The 14,871-nt window shown below is 43.5% G+C and overlaps 1 protein-coding gene across 1 annotated transcript in view; it reads right to left on the bottom strand.

Moving 5' to 3' along the window:
* LOC138762345 (kinesin-like protein KIF13B) overlaps positions 1-14,871 on the bottom strand; it is a 212,459-nt gene that overhangs the window by 100,805 nt on the left and 96,783 nt on the right. Inside the window, exons 8-10 of the mRNA XM_069936114.1 lie at positions 11,106-11,193; positions 2,035-2,169; positions 122-234 (exon numbers count right to left, since the gene is read on the bottom strand). Coding sequence (XP_069792215.1) covers positions 122-234; positions 2,035-2,169; positions 11,106-11,193 — 336 coding nt within the window. The remainder of the gene's footprint in view (positions 1-121; positions 235-2,034; positions 2,170-11,105; positions 11,194-14,871) is intronic.

Below are 14,871 nucleotides of genomic sequence, written 5' to 3'. Positions count from 1 at the left end.
TTTAATAATGAAAATATACAAAGCCTCACTTGAAATTACATTGCCGTATCATTTTAGCAGAGCATTGACTAGATTAAAAGATGAAATCAATATTTCATCGGTGAAAACGCTAGAATCTCACTTGTTAATGTTGCTTCCTTCCTTTAATCGATCCCCAGCAGCTCCCGTTTTTGCTGCTCTCTCACTGCCTGCGAGGTCCACCAAGCTCAGTTTACTTACCTTCTCACCCAGGGTCTGAAAAAAGGAGAGATCAGAATTACTTCAGAAATGGCTCCGCAGTGATTTCTCCCTTTATACCTCCAGAAGGGATTTTTTTGATCCTATTCTAGAGGATTTAATCCACCACTTTTTTTAAAAAATAGCACAACCTTTCAGCTCAACTAACCTTCTTGTCATGAAAAAAACATTTAATTTAAAATGTATACTCTGGTGCATTTGGTGTCGCGAGTTTAGGCAAAATTTTCTGGCCGATCGGCTGTTGTTCATGTGACTAACCCAACACATTCTTAATCGTCTTTTTAGACAATTGCACAGAATTATAATAGATTTCCCCATGAACCAGACAAGTTTAAAGGGAGCATGGGAAATGGTTAATTGAGTGAGAGCTTGGAAACTTGGGCCCTGGTGAGATGAAGGTGATTAGGGCAAACATGCCGAACCACAAGGATTTGTGAATTCTCAGGTAGGGGATAGTCTGAATTTTATGTAATTACTCCACATAAAATAGTATAATGGCCCACCCGCTCCACTTGTTTGCATGAAAATTAACTTTCCAGGTGGAAATTCACAACCATCATTTATTGAGCTCCTCGACTTGAATAGTAACCAAATTTCAATTGTTTCTTTAAGTTCTGATCCTTCATATGATACAGAGAACCCAAATCAACCAGTGTGTGAACCTACTTTTCAGTCCAAGAACCTATGATTACGATTTTCCAATTCCCCAATTCAACCATGCGCTCGCTTTCCCAATATCCCCTAATCATAACCATTGCATTTCTTTTTTCTTTAAAATAATCACCCCTTATGGGGAGTCGCATAATCATTACATCAGAATGCCCGTCAGCACTTGTTCAGCAATCAATTCACTCCATTTGTCCCAGTTTTTCCCTCTGGTTCTGAAAATAATATTTCTTCAACCACTGAGAGGACAGTTATTGATCAAGCACAATCCTAACTCTTGAAAATATGACAAGTCCTGATTTTCTCCTGTTTTTACAGGTAATTTCGTCCCTTTTACTCACTTATGGGGGGGGGGGGGGGTGGAAAAAGGCCATTTAGCCCATTGGGTCTCATTTTAGCTGTGGTCCTATAATTTAATCTCTCTCTTGTGCCCATAAACTCTTATCCATTTTGCTTTTGCCATTCATATACTAAGGAGTATTTTACAGTAGCCAATGAACCTACCTAACATTTAGTATGTGCAAGGAAATTTGTTTAAAGACTCGTACTTTGCTCATTTATTCATGAAAATTTAGACTTCTTTACACAGTTTTTTTACAGTTTTTTTTTTAAAGGACAGTTTACAGTTACCAGTAATTATAAATTCTGCCTGGTCCACAGTAAAAGGATCTCAGGGTTGTATGTGATACCATGTTTGTACTCTAACAATAAATGTGAACTCTGAAACTGGTAGAAACTGACCCAATCGCGGGAAAAAACAATCTCCACAAAAGAAGCATCCAAGTTCAGGATTAAACCTGGGTTCCTGGAGATGAGAAGCATAATTATTAACTATTGCACCACTTTCTCATCTATACAGGAACCCTCTATTCTAACAATGGCCTATAGGTATCCAAGCCAGACCTCATTCTGTCATTATCCACGAACCCAGCGTGCATTTCTTGCTCCCATCATTCACCATCATTGCCTGACCATCATTCACCAATCATATTTTTCTGCACAATTTTCTACCCCTTTACGTTTCCTAGCTCTCATCCACAGTTTTTTAACAGATTGATGTACTTTTGCGCACATCCCCGGCGTGAGAAGAACAAAAGTAATCCAAGTCAGAATCAACACCCAAGTACTCACCCCAGATTGAAGATCACATAGAGTGTGTGTAAGAATAATGTTGAAAACTGCATGGGAACGGCTGCTTTCTTCGTTCATGTTGGTTGCTGCTACTGTTCGTGACTTGTTCCCTTCTGACATCAAAGATTCAATATCCTGATGGAGAAAAGGAATTAAGTTCAGTATTTGTTTCCTAAAATTTTTCATCGCACTGAATTGTTTTTCTTTCATCACTTCTCTGTTCTCCATTCATTACAAAGTGTGCATTCCTGTATTTACTCCAAATTGTCTTTTGACTGCACTGTACAATATTGGCAATCTTGGACGGCTGGAATCTGGAGAAATACATTTGGATGTCTTACCAACCTGCACCTAATTCCAGAATGCAACCATTTTTTTGAGAGACGATAAAAATAACACTGGACAACAAAGATTTTTACTTCCGAAATACTTCCGGGTGTCCATTATGGATTTTGGGTGTATTTTTAGATATAACCTATTTTTGAGACTTCCTGTTATATTTTCAATGATTCTTCAAGCCGACAAAACTATGAAGTGCAACGTGTCGTTGAAAATTCATTTTCTGCATTTGGAATGCTTCTGCTGGCCCTGGTGCAGTCAGTGACGAACATGGTGAGAGGTTTTGCCAGGACATTGCGACCATGGAAAAGTGGTATCGGGGCAACTGGAGACCATCAATACTGCCCGACTATTGTTGGAAATTACACGAGAGGCTTCAGATGTTGAATACAAATAAAAATCAGCTACAAAACATTTTTAGGTCGGATGAACTAATGGGCAATGAGTCAACGTTATGCAATTAAACATGCGAAATTCTGTAAAAATTAATTCAATATTTCTCCAACTTCCTAGGTGATACAACAAAGCTGAAATTATCATTGTGTTTAGCATAAAGTTATTTGTCATAATCCCTTTTTTTTTCAGGAAACAAATCTTTTGAAAATATTTGTTGTCCAGTGTAATCAAATGGAGAAGAGGACAGCATGTGATGTTGGAAAAGACCATCTCTCATTTGACATGACAGCCAGAGTTACACGACCCAGAAACAGTCCCTCTGGCCCACTTCTCCATGCCAGAGTTACACCCCTGGCCCAGAAACAGTCCCTCTGGCCCACTCCTCCATGCCAGAGTTACACCCCTGGCCCAGAAACAGTCCCTCTGGCCCACTCCTCCATGCTGACCTGACCCAAGATGCCTGCAATTGGCCCATATCCTCTCTATCCCTTTCCTGTCTGTGTACATTGCAATTGAACTCACCCCTACCATCTTCCACGTTACAATTGCCTTTGTGTTCTTTGCTGTTCCAAGGAGACTGCAATGTCCTCTGCTGGGACTAGCAAATAGAAGGTCACTTCATTTCCTTTCAGATTTGGCATATTCTCAAGCTATTTTGGTGTATCCATATTTGAACAGGCATCACAGTCAGGTATGTGGCTGTGACTGAAGGACTTATGACCTTCAGGAAAGTGGATGAAAGAAATTATGGCTTCAATCCATCCATCGAAGACAGTAAACAAGTGCCATGCTGCTTGTTTCTTATCCTACAAAAGTGAATTTAATCTTCTGTGAACTTTCTCAAAGCAAACTCCAAGCAAATGAAAGCAGTAGACTGTGAGAACTGAAAGTGAACTTTGTTATGGGACGGATGAATCTGGACTGCTGGAATCTGGAGAAATACATTTGGATGTCTTGATGAAGAATTCCAACCTGCAAGGACAGCATGGTAAGTTTAGGGGTGGCATGGTTAGTGTAGAGGCCAACGCAATGCTATTACAGTGCCAGCGCTCTAATTTGAATCCAGCGCGGTCTGTAAGGAGTTTGTAGGTTCACCCGTTTACGCTGGGTGGTACAGTTTCCTTCCAAATGTATGGGAGTTGCAGGCAAATTGGGGTATTTGGATGCCATGGGCCCTTGGGCCTGTTACCATGCTATATGTCTAAATGAAAAATGCTGTTCTTTTTTTCCCCCACTGATGCTGCTCAACACATTGAGCTCCTCCAGCAAACTGTTTTATGCTGCATTTTGTCTCAACAAAGGACTGAATGTGCACACTGAAGAGAAGGTACCCAACTTAAAAAACTTAACAAGGCATAGATAAAACAGCAAATTCACCCTTGGGTCAAAAGATGCTGATCTATAAAATTTCCATATATTGCATTTTATTGTAGGGGAATGAAATTGCATTGGAAAAGGCAATTTAACAACTTCTACCATCAATGCTTGCAGTGTGTTCGTGGAGTCTGGCGAAAGGAAGAAGTTTCCAGCGTAACAGTCCGCTCAGTGACAATGTTGATAGTCCTCAAGGTTATACCCTTGTGCATATTCGAGGGTGTGTTCAGGATAGGCATGACCTCAAGAACATTTTTTTAAAAATAGGTAGGTGGCACAATAATAGCCACTTTCAGGTATTCTGATAGAAGATTAGGCGCCTGCAGGCGCAGTTAGAGGAGTTCAGCTAGCACGTTTAGGTGGCCATGGAATGGACTGCTTTCTGGAACCTAAACGTGCCAGCTGACTGCTAACCACTGTAAGGTAAAAATATCATGAGATGGGACCAGAGAAGGAGTCACCCAGTACGAAGGAGTAACAGAATTCAGATGTGACCTTGTCCACTCAAGATAAGCTTTGCACTAACAAGAATGATGTGCAGCAGGCTAACAGAGAAGGGTAGCAACAGTTTATTCATTGGACAATGTCATGGTATGATAATTTACTAAGTACGTATCCTGAGGTATAAAAAAAACACCACTTGCTGATAACGGCAGAATGCGCCTTCTCCAACTAACACTGTTAGTTGCAAGTGTTACAATCCGGTAATAAAGAACAAAGATTTCGACTCAGTCTGGTGTCTGACTCACTCATTCATGAACAAAGCAGACCTAACACCACCTAGCAGCGACTCTGGACAGGTGCCTAATCCCGCCCACGCTGACCTCACATCATAGCAGCGCGTCAAGGAATGCCTGACAAACAGCTTATGCATTACTTGACTCCCGCTGCTGGTCTACCCCACCCCCGACTCCCGCTGCTGGTCTCCCCCCCCACCCTCGCCCAACTCCCGCTGCCAGTCTCCCTCTCCCCCACCCCTGAAGCGGCAGCGGGAGTCGGGTAGGCGAGGGTGGGGAACGGCAGCAGGAGTCGGGGCGGGCGAGGGTGGGGGGGAAACCGGCAGCGGCAACTGGAGTCGGGCGGGCGAGGGTGGGGGGGGGGGACCGGCAGCGGCAACGGGAATCGGGCAAGTGGGGAGGGGGGGGGTGTGAGACCAGCAGCAGGAGAGGGTGCGAACTAAAGTTTGAAGAAGTCTACTTTAGTCTGGCTTCCTTATCTCAGGAGTCGATGGCTGACAACGTCACCGCGACGTCATCAGCCCGCCCCCTGGCTGCCCAGCTGATTTCAGCTGCCACAATCGACACTCCGAGCAGGGTAGTTATACCTCTCGGAGAAGGGTTAAGTGATGAACCCTCCTGGCCGGCTTTTCCGGTTTCAGATGGCCACCCGACAGCCACACAGGAGTATTCTGTGCGGCTTTACAGTCGGGCTTTGTGGCTACCTGAAAGCAGCTAATGGCATCTGAAGTTAAACAAGACAATCTGCAGATGCTGGGGTCAAGTGCCATACATAAAAGAGCTGGAGCAATACAGCATCCAGAGGAGGTGAAAGGTAACCTAGTTCCTTCAGCAGGAATAGCCATAAGAAACTATCAGACACCCAATTCAAGATGCATCCAAAGAATTGTTTTTTGGTCTGCTCATGTAGTGAAGAGAGATTCACAGGTGGCTGGCTCCGGCCCCATCTACCCACATATAACCCAGGTTTCCTGCCAAATCCCTGATTTCTACTGGAAACTACAGAGAGACCCTACCCTTTGTTATAAGCTAATAAAAGCATGTGTTCTCCATCCAATCGTGCGAGCTTTTATTCACGCTATAATTTTATTAGCTTATTAACTAGAAGATGGAAGCGCTGCTCAAGCCGAGAATGCTCCGGATCGACATTCTGTCCCCGGATGCTGCTGGAGTTTGCTTCCTGTGATAGGGAGCCTTCATGTGCTAGGGAGGTGCTTCTTCTGCAGTAAAAGTCAACACCCTCGCTCTTGATGCCCAGCTTAGGACTCTGTCTGCTCCATCTGCAGTAAGAGGGGACAATGGTCGAGTGGCAGCCTGCACAGCTCCTGACTCCAACTCTAGCCCCAAGCCATCTCCCTTATTCCCCAATTTGCCGGAGCCGGCCTAGTGTGCAACTCGCCGACAGAGGGCGGCGGTTGGAAAACGGCACAAAAAGCCAAGGCAGCCATCTTGCCATGATTCAAAATAAGCGCCGTCGTCGTTAGAGGAGGATGAAGGGTGGCCATCTTGCCACACCACGAGGTAAACGCCATCTTGCCTGTGGCGCCTCAGGAAGGAGGGGGCTACTCAAGCGAGGGCGACTACAGAGTCTCCAGGGTCCCATCACTGATTCTGGACCAAGACAGACCACATCAACTCAGCAACTCAATAGTGACTGTTAAGGTAAATAAACACTCAGTTCGATGCTTAATTGACACTGGCTCGACCGAAAGTTTCATAGACTCTCAGATTGTTCGGGAACACAAACAAACTGCATTCTTCGAATTACCGTATATTTCTCGCATCTCATTTGCACTCTACTCTTATTTGTCCTTCGAAGGGAGAAAATTTTGTAAATTTCGGTTGTATGTCACTTGACGATTTATGTGCTCCGGTACCTGTTGGGTCTTGATTCCTTGTGTCATCTTAAAAGCGTGACCTTGGAGTACTCTGGTCCCCTTCCTCCCATAGTGGCTCGGAACAGAGGGTCATTGAAATCAGAACCCACATGCAGCCTCTCCACACTTAATATCGCACCCCCCCACCACCCCTCTGTCTCTGGATTGCAAACCGATTGATATGAAGAGTGCAGCTATTCGTAAAATCAGAGACTCAATGCCTGCTCATTGAGAAAGTCGTTGAACCCAACACTACCCCGTGGAGAGTCCAAGTGGTGGTAGTAAAAGGGGAAAATAAGTCCAGGCTAGCAATTGACTATAGCCAAACAATTAATCGTTTCACACTCCTGGACACCCCCTTCCTTGAATTTCGGACATGGTGAATGATATTGCGCAATATCAGATCTATTCGACCATCGACCTGAAGGCTATCTATCACCAGCTGCCAATCAGTTTCAGGGGCCATCCCTGTACTGCTTTTGAGGTAAACAGCCAGCTCTATCAATTCCAGAGGGTCCCTTGCCGTATTACCGATGGAGTTTCCATCTTCCAGAGGCAGTTGGACAAGATGGTGGACGAGTACAGGTTGAAGACTACTTTCCCTTACCTCAGCAACGTCACCATCTGTGGCCATACTTTGGGAGGATCATAAAGTCAACCTCCAGAGCTTTCTCCATGTGGTGAAAGCCGCGAACCTCACTTATAACCCCAGCAAGTGTGTGTTCCAGTCTAAACGACCGGTTACGTGGTTACGTGGTGGAGAATGGTATTACTGGCCCTGACCCCAATAGGATATGGCTCCTGTTAGAGCTCCCTATTCCAAGTAATATGAAAGCCTTAAGGAGATGCCTGGAGTTTTTCTCATATTACACCCAGTGGGACCCTCAATACGCCGATAAGAACCACCCCCTCTTAAAATCCACTACTTTTCCCCTCTCGGCTGAAGCCCAAGCAGCTTTTACCCATTTTTGAAGCCACAATGCGAAAGCCACCATGCTTGTGGTGGACAAGAATGTATCTTTCCATGTGGAAAGTGACTCTTCGGACGTGGCTCTGGCTGCTACCCTTAATCAGGTGTGAAGGCCAGCTGCAATTTTCTCCAGGTCCCTGCGAGGCCACGAGCTCCGGAATCTCTCTGTCGAGAAGGAGGCTCAAGCCATTGGAGAGGCCATCAGACACTGGAGGCAATATCTGGCTGGTAGGAAGTTTACGCTCCTCACTGACCAGTGCTCTGTCACATTTATGTTTAATAACATCAAGAGGGGCAAAATCAAAAATGACAAAATTGCTAGGAGGATCAAACTCTCCACCTATAAATGTGGCATCACCTATTGGCCAGGTTCCCTTAATTAAATATTATGTTATGAGCCCAGAGGATCCCAAAACCCAGCAGCTATAGAAATTCACCAAGACAAATGGTTACTTAAACAAAAGTTGTTTTTAATTACCTTTAAACATGAAAACAGGATCAAACTTTAAATTATTATTAACCTAAATTAACCTAACTTAACCCCCTTCTAATTCTAAGTGCATGTGTATGTAATGTGTATATGTTCAGAAAAGTTCTTTGCTTTAATAGTCCAATCATTCACTTCTCATTTCTCCAAGTTCACCGGTATCAGGCAATTTTTATACCGTCCACAGAATTTAACATTTATGAATCTTCACCAGGCTTTGGTGCTAAAAGTAAATGGTTACCACTCAGGAAGGTTCTTGTTGGTTTCATCGAGAGATTTGTTGCTCGTTGGACACACACACAAACTGATTTCCTCAATTCAGCCACTTCAGTGTCTTGCCGAAGAAATTTGCCCCATCATGGGTTTTCCAAATGATAACCTCTTCTTCCAGGTCACCACAGAGTTCCTCTTGTTTCCCTTATTTCAGGAGAAACACTCTAACCAGCCACTACCTCATGTTAGGACTACAAGGGTTTTCAACAGGCTGAACTCAGAACTCACAACCCATCTTCAAAATGGGGTTTTGAGAAAAAACGAGCCTTCCATCTCGCATGCAGTCAGCTTCAGCGCAAACTCCGGGAGATCCAAAATGAGTGGTGGACTAGCCTCGCCAAACGAACCCAGCTTAGCGCCGACATTGGCGACTTCAGGGGTTTTTATGAGACACTAAAGGCGGTGTACGGCCCCTCACCCCAAGTCCAAAGCCCTCTGTGCAGCTCAGATGGCGAAGTCCTCCTCACCGACAAGATCTCCATCCTCAATCGAGGGTCAGAACACTTCCAATCCCTTTTCAGTGCCAACCGCTCAGTCCAAGAATCCGGCCTGCTCCAGCTCCCTCAACAACCCTTGAGGCTAGAGCTGGATGAGGTCCTTACCCTGGAAGAGACATACAAGTGAAAAGTGGCAAAGCAGCAGGTATGGATGGAATCCCCCCCAGAGGTCTGGAAGGCTGGCGGCAAAGCTCTGCATACCAAACTGCATGAGTTTTTCATGCTCTGCTGGGACCAGGGAAAACTGCCTCAGGACCTTCGTGATGCCACCATCATCACCCTGTACAAAAACAAAGGCGAGAAATCAGACTGCTCAAACTACAGGGGAATCACGCTGCTCTCCATTGCAGGCAAAATCTTCGCTAGGATTCTACTAAATAGAATAATACCTAGTGTCGCCGAGAATATTCTCCCAGAATCACAGTGCAGCTTTCGCGCAAACAGAGGAACTACTGACATGGTCTTTGCCCTCAGACAGCTCCAAGAAAAGTGCAGAGAACAAAACAAAGGACTCTACATCCCCTTTGTTGACCTCACCAAAGCCTTTGACACCGTGAGCAGGGAAGGGCTTTGGCAAATACTAGAGTGCCTCGGATGCCCCCCCAAGTTCCTCAACATGGTTATCCAACTGCACGAAAACCAACAAGGTCGGGTCAGATACAGCAATGAGCTCTCCGAACCCTTCTCCATTGACAACGGCGTGAAGCAAGACTGCGTCCTCGCACCAACCCTCTTTACTACCTTCTTCAGCATGATGCTGAAACAAGCCATGAAAGACCTCAACAATGAAGATGCTGTTTACATCCGGAACCACACGGATGGCAGTCTCTTCAATCTGAGGCGCCTGCAAGCTCACACCAAGACACAAGAGCAACTTGTCTGTGAACTACTCTTTGCAGACGATGCCACTTTAGTTGCCCATTCAGAGCCAGCTCTCTAGCACATGACGTCCTGATTTGCGGAAACTGCCAAAATGTTTGGCCTGGAAGTCAGCCTGAAGAAAACTGAGGTCCTCCATCAGCCAGCTCCCCACCATGACTACCAGCCCCCCCACATCTCCATCGGGCACACTGAACTCAAAACGGTCAAGCAGTTTACCTACCTCGGCTGCACCATTTCATCTGATGCAAGGATCGACAATGAGATAGACAACAGACTCGCCAAGGCAAATAGCGCCTTTGGAAGACTACACAAAAGAGTCTGGAAAAACAACCACCTGAAGAAACACACAAAGATCAGCGTGTACAGAGCCATTGTCACACCCACGCTCCTGTTCGGCTCCAAATCATGGGTCCTCTACCGGTATCACCTACGGCTCCTAGAACGCTTCCATCAGCGCTGTCTCCGCTCCATCCTCAACATTCACTGGAATGACTTCATCACCAACATCGAAGTACTTGAGCTGGCAGAGTCCGCAAGCATCGAATCCGTGCTGCTGAAGACCCAACTGCGCTGGGTGGGTCACGTCTCCAGAATGGAGGACCATCGCCTTCCCAAGATCGTGTTATATGGCGAGCTCTCCACTGGCCACCGAGACAGAGGTGCACCAAAGAAGAGGTACAAGGACTGCTTAAAGAAATCTCTTGGTGCCTGCCACATTGACCACCGCCACTGGGCCAATCTCGCCTCCAACCGTGCATCTTGGCGCCTCACAGTTCGGCGGGCAGCAACCTCCTTTGAAGAAGACCGCAGAGCCCACCTCACTGACAAAAGACAGAGGAAAAACACAACACCCAACCCCAACCCACCAATTTTCCCTTGTAATCACTGCAACCGTGCCTGCCTGTCCCGCACTGGACTTGTCAGTCACCAACGAGCCTGCAGCAGACGTGGACATACCCCTCCATAAATCTTCGTCCATGAAGTCAAGCCAAAGACAAGAAAAAAGAACCCGTAACACTTACCTTTGACTAAACTAACATTTCTTTCAGTAGCAGAAAAAGGCAACGTCAAGAAGGCAACATTCAACAGAACAGACATGATTTTTTAAGCATTAAACTTAAATTGGAGTTGAATAAACAGAAAATTTCTTTTGCTAGCCATTTTGATTGTTATCAACCACCTTCAAACCTACTGTTGCTACATATAAACAGTTACATGGAGGTGAATTATCTTCCTTACCTTGTAACTCGTCACAGCCAGTTTAGACAGGCCATCCACATATGGGCCAAGAACCTTGTGTTCTCTCACCTTCAAGCTGTGTCGACTGCTATAACAAGCATATAAAAAAACAATAAATATGACTCAAAGATACTCAGTGGGTAACTATATATGGCCGCCAGGCTTCAAATGATCTTTATGAATCATTCTAACGTAACTTAAAATAGTCATAGCTGGTCTCTTCAGAACAAATGTGCTACATTTCTAACATGGTTACACCATGTTTAAAATTGGAAGAGAAGGAATCATAGCACTTTTAGCATAAATAGGAATAAATTAAAATTCAACAAAGACCTTTCCGGTGATCATAAGTGTGTTGGGTCCAGGAAAGATTCTCCAAGTTAGTGACTCCAAAGAACTAAAATTTGTTCACCCTCTCCACCTCTGACCCCACAATAATCACTGGATTGTATACCTCTGGCTTTCCCATCCTGAAGTCAACAATCAGCTCCTTATGTTTGGTGACAATGAGTGCAAGGTTGTTTTGGTGCACAATTCAGCCAAGTTTTCATTCTCTCTCCTGTAATCCACTACCATGGTATCGTCAGCATATTTGTAGATGGTGTTACTGGCATACCAAACCACACAGTCCTAAGTGTAAAGTGAGTAGAACAAGGCCTAAGAAAGCAACCCTGTAGTGCTCAAGTGTTGATGGAGATGGTGGAGAAGAAGCTCTTACCAATCCTCACTGATTTCGATCTGGAGGCGAAGAAATCCATGATCCAATTACATAGTGGGGTGTTGAGTTCCAGGTCTTGCAGTTTTGCTAATCAGTTTTATGGGGATGATCGTGATAAATGCTGAACTTTAGTCAATAAAAAGCATCCTGATAAATGCATCTTTCATGTTCAGGTGTTCTAGGGCTTTGTCTTGACCCAGTGAAATGGCATCCGCCAAAGATCTGTTGCGACAATAGGCGAACTAGAACATATCCAGGACACTGCTCACACAAGAGCTGATCTGCTTCAACACCAGCCTTTCAAAACACTTCACACTGTTAATCTAAGTGCTACTGGTCAATAGTCGTGAAGGCAGGTTACTACACTCTTCTTGGGCACCAGTATGATTGATGTCTGTTTTAAACAGGTGGGAACCATGCCCTGCTGGACTGAGATATTGAAGATATCCATTAATACATTGGTAAGTTGGTCAGCACAGATTTTTAATTCTCAGCCAGATACTCCGTCCAGGCCGGATGCTTTCCTCAGATTCACTCTCCTGAGGGCAACACGCACGTCATCCTTAGATACAGACAGGATGGGATAATTAGGGACATGGGGGTGCAGAGGGATGGTCAAATCAGGTGTAGTAGGCATCGAGTTACTCTAGAAGCTAAGCTTTGCCACCTACAACTTGTAGGCCCTGCCACAGCTTTCGAGTGTCCCTTGCTTCCATTTTCCATCCGGAATGTCCACTTCGCCCAGTGATAGCTTTTCGCAGGTCATACCCGCTCTTTCTGCATTGATCTGGATCTCCAGACTTTAATGCCTATGGTCTGGCTCTCAGCAGGTTCCTGATTTCAGTTCATCCAGGCCTTCTGGTTGGGGAAAACCCTGAGCTACTTGGTAGGGACATACTCATCCACACCTGTTTCTTTTGTTTTTTAAATTTTTTATTTTTCACATCATAAACCATATTGACCATGATAAATACTTTTTCCTTTTCAAATATATAGTGTCATTTTCTCCCCCCCTCCCTCCTCCCATCCCACCCTCCCTACTTCCCTCCCCATCCATTTAAAGTACAAAATCTAAGATACATTAAACCAGTCAAACAATGTTGTCATTCAATAAAAAATAAACAAGAAATTCCACTGAGTCAATTCTTTTCATTTCCTTCTCCTTTCGTTAATTTAGGTAGTGAATGTCCCCGGTAGGTTTTCTCTATTGTGTTTCATGTCTTTGGCTTGGCTTCGCGGACGAAGATTTATGGAGGGGGTAAATGTCCACGTCAGCTGCAGGCTCGTTTGTGGCTGACAAGTCCGATGCGGGACAGGCAGACACGGTTGCAGCGGTTGCAGGGGAAAATTGGTTGGTTGGGGTTGGGTGTTGGGTTTTTCCTCCTTTGCCTTTTGTCAGTGAGGTGGGCTCTGCGGTCTTCTTCAAAGGAGGTTGCTGCCCGCCGAACTGTGAGGTGCCAAGATGCACAGTTTGAGGCGATATCAGCCCACTGGCGGTGGTCAATGTGGCAGGCACCAAGAGATTTCTTTAGGCTCCCATATTTGTTCAAATATTTCAATATTATTTCTTAAACTATATGTTATTTTTTCTAATGGAATACATTTATTCATTTCTATATACCATTGTTGTATTTTCAAATTATCTTCCAACTTCCAGGTTGACATAATACATTTTTTTGCTACGGCTAGAGCTATCTTAACAAATCTTTTTTGTGCACCATCCAAATCAATTCCAAATTCTTTGTTTTTTATGTTACTTCGGAGGAAGATCTCTGGATTCTTTGGTATATTGTTTTCTGTAATTTTATTTAATATTTGGTTTAGATCTTCCCAAAATTTTTCCACTTTCTCACATGTCCAAATTGCATAAATTGTTGTTCCCATTTCCTTTTTACATCGAAAACATCTATCAGATACTGTTGGGTCCCATTTATTTAACTTTTGAGGTGTAATATAAGCCTGTGTATCCAGTTATATTGTATCATACGTAACCTCGTATTTATTGTATTTCTCATCGTTCCAGAACATAACTTCTCCCATGTTTCCTTTTTTATCTTTATATTTAAATCTTGTTCCCATTTTTGTTTAGTTTTACCATTTGTTTCCTCATTCTCCTTTTCTTGCAGTTTAATATACACATTGGTTATAAATCTTTTGATTATCATTGTATCTGTAATCACATATTCAAAGTTACTTCCCTCTGGTAAACTCAGACTACTTCTCAATTTGTCCTTCAAGTAGGATCTCAATTGGTAATATGCCAGCACTGTATCTTGAGTTATATTGTATTTATCTTTCATTTGTTCAAAGGATAATAATCTATTTCCTGAAAAACAATTTTCTATTCTTTTGATCCCTTTTTTCTCTCATTCTCTAAAGGAAAGGTTATCTATTGTAAAAGGGAGTAACTTATTTAGCGTCAATATTAGTTTTGGTAATTGATAATTTGTTTTATTCCTTTCTACATGAATCTTTTTCCAAATATTGAGTAGATGATGTAATACTGGAGAACTCCTATGTTGTACCAATTTTTCATCCCATTTACATAATGTGTGTTCAGGTATCTTTTCCCCTATTTTATCTAATTCTAATCTAGTCCAATCTGGCTTTTCCCTTGTTTGATAAAAATCTGATAGGTATCTTAATTGTGCGGCTCTATAATAATTTTTAAAGTTTGGCAGTTGTAAGCCTCCTTGTTTATACCATTCTGTTAAGTTATCTAGTGCTATCCTCGGTTTCCCCCCTTTCCATAAAAATTTCCTTATTATTTTCTTTAACTCCTTGAAGAATTTCTCTGTCAAGTGTATTGACAATGCCTGAAATAGGTATAATATCCTTGGGAAAATGTTCATTTTAATATAGTTTATCCTTCCTATTAGTGTTAATGGTAAATCTTTGCAATGCTCTAAATCGTTCTGTAATTTTTTCATTAGTGGATAATAATTGAGTTTATATAGATGGCCGAGATTTTTATTTATTTGTATACCTCGGTATCTTATTGCTTGCATTTGCCATCTGAATGGTGATTCCTTCTTAAATTTTGAGAAA

Source organism: Narcine bancroftii, chromosome 4 (genome assembly GCF_036971445.1).
Source record: "Narcine bancroftii isolate sNarBan1 chromosome 4, sNarBan1.hap1, whole genome shotgun sequence".
NCBI classification, from domain to species: Eukaryota; Metazoa; Chordata; class Chondrichthyes; order Torpediniformes; family Narcinidae; genus Narcine; species Narcine bancroftii.
The sequence above is the reverse complement of the archived record's forward strand: the minus strand, read 5'-3'. Positions and strand labels throughout refer to the sequence as shown.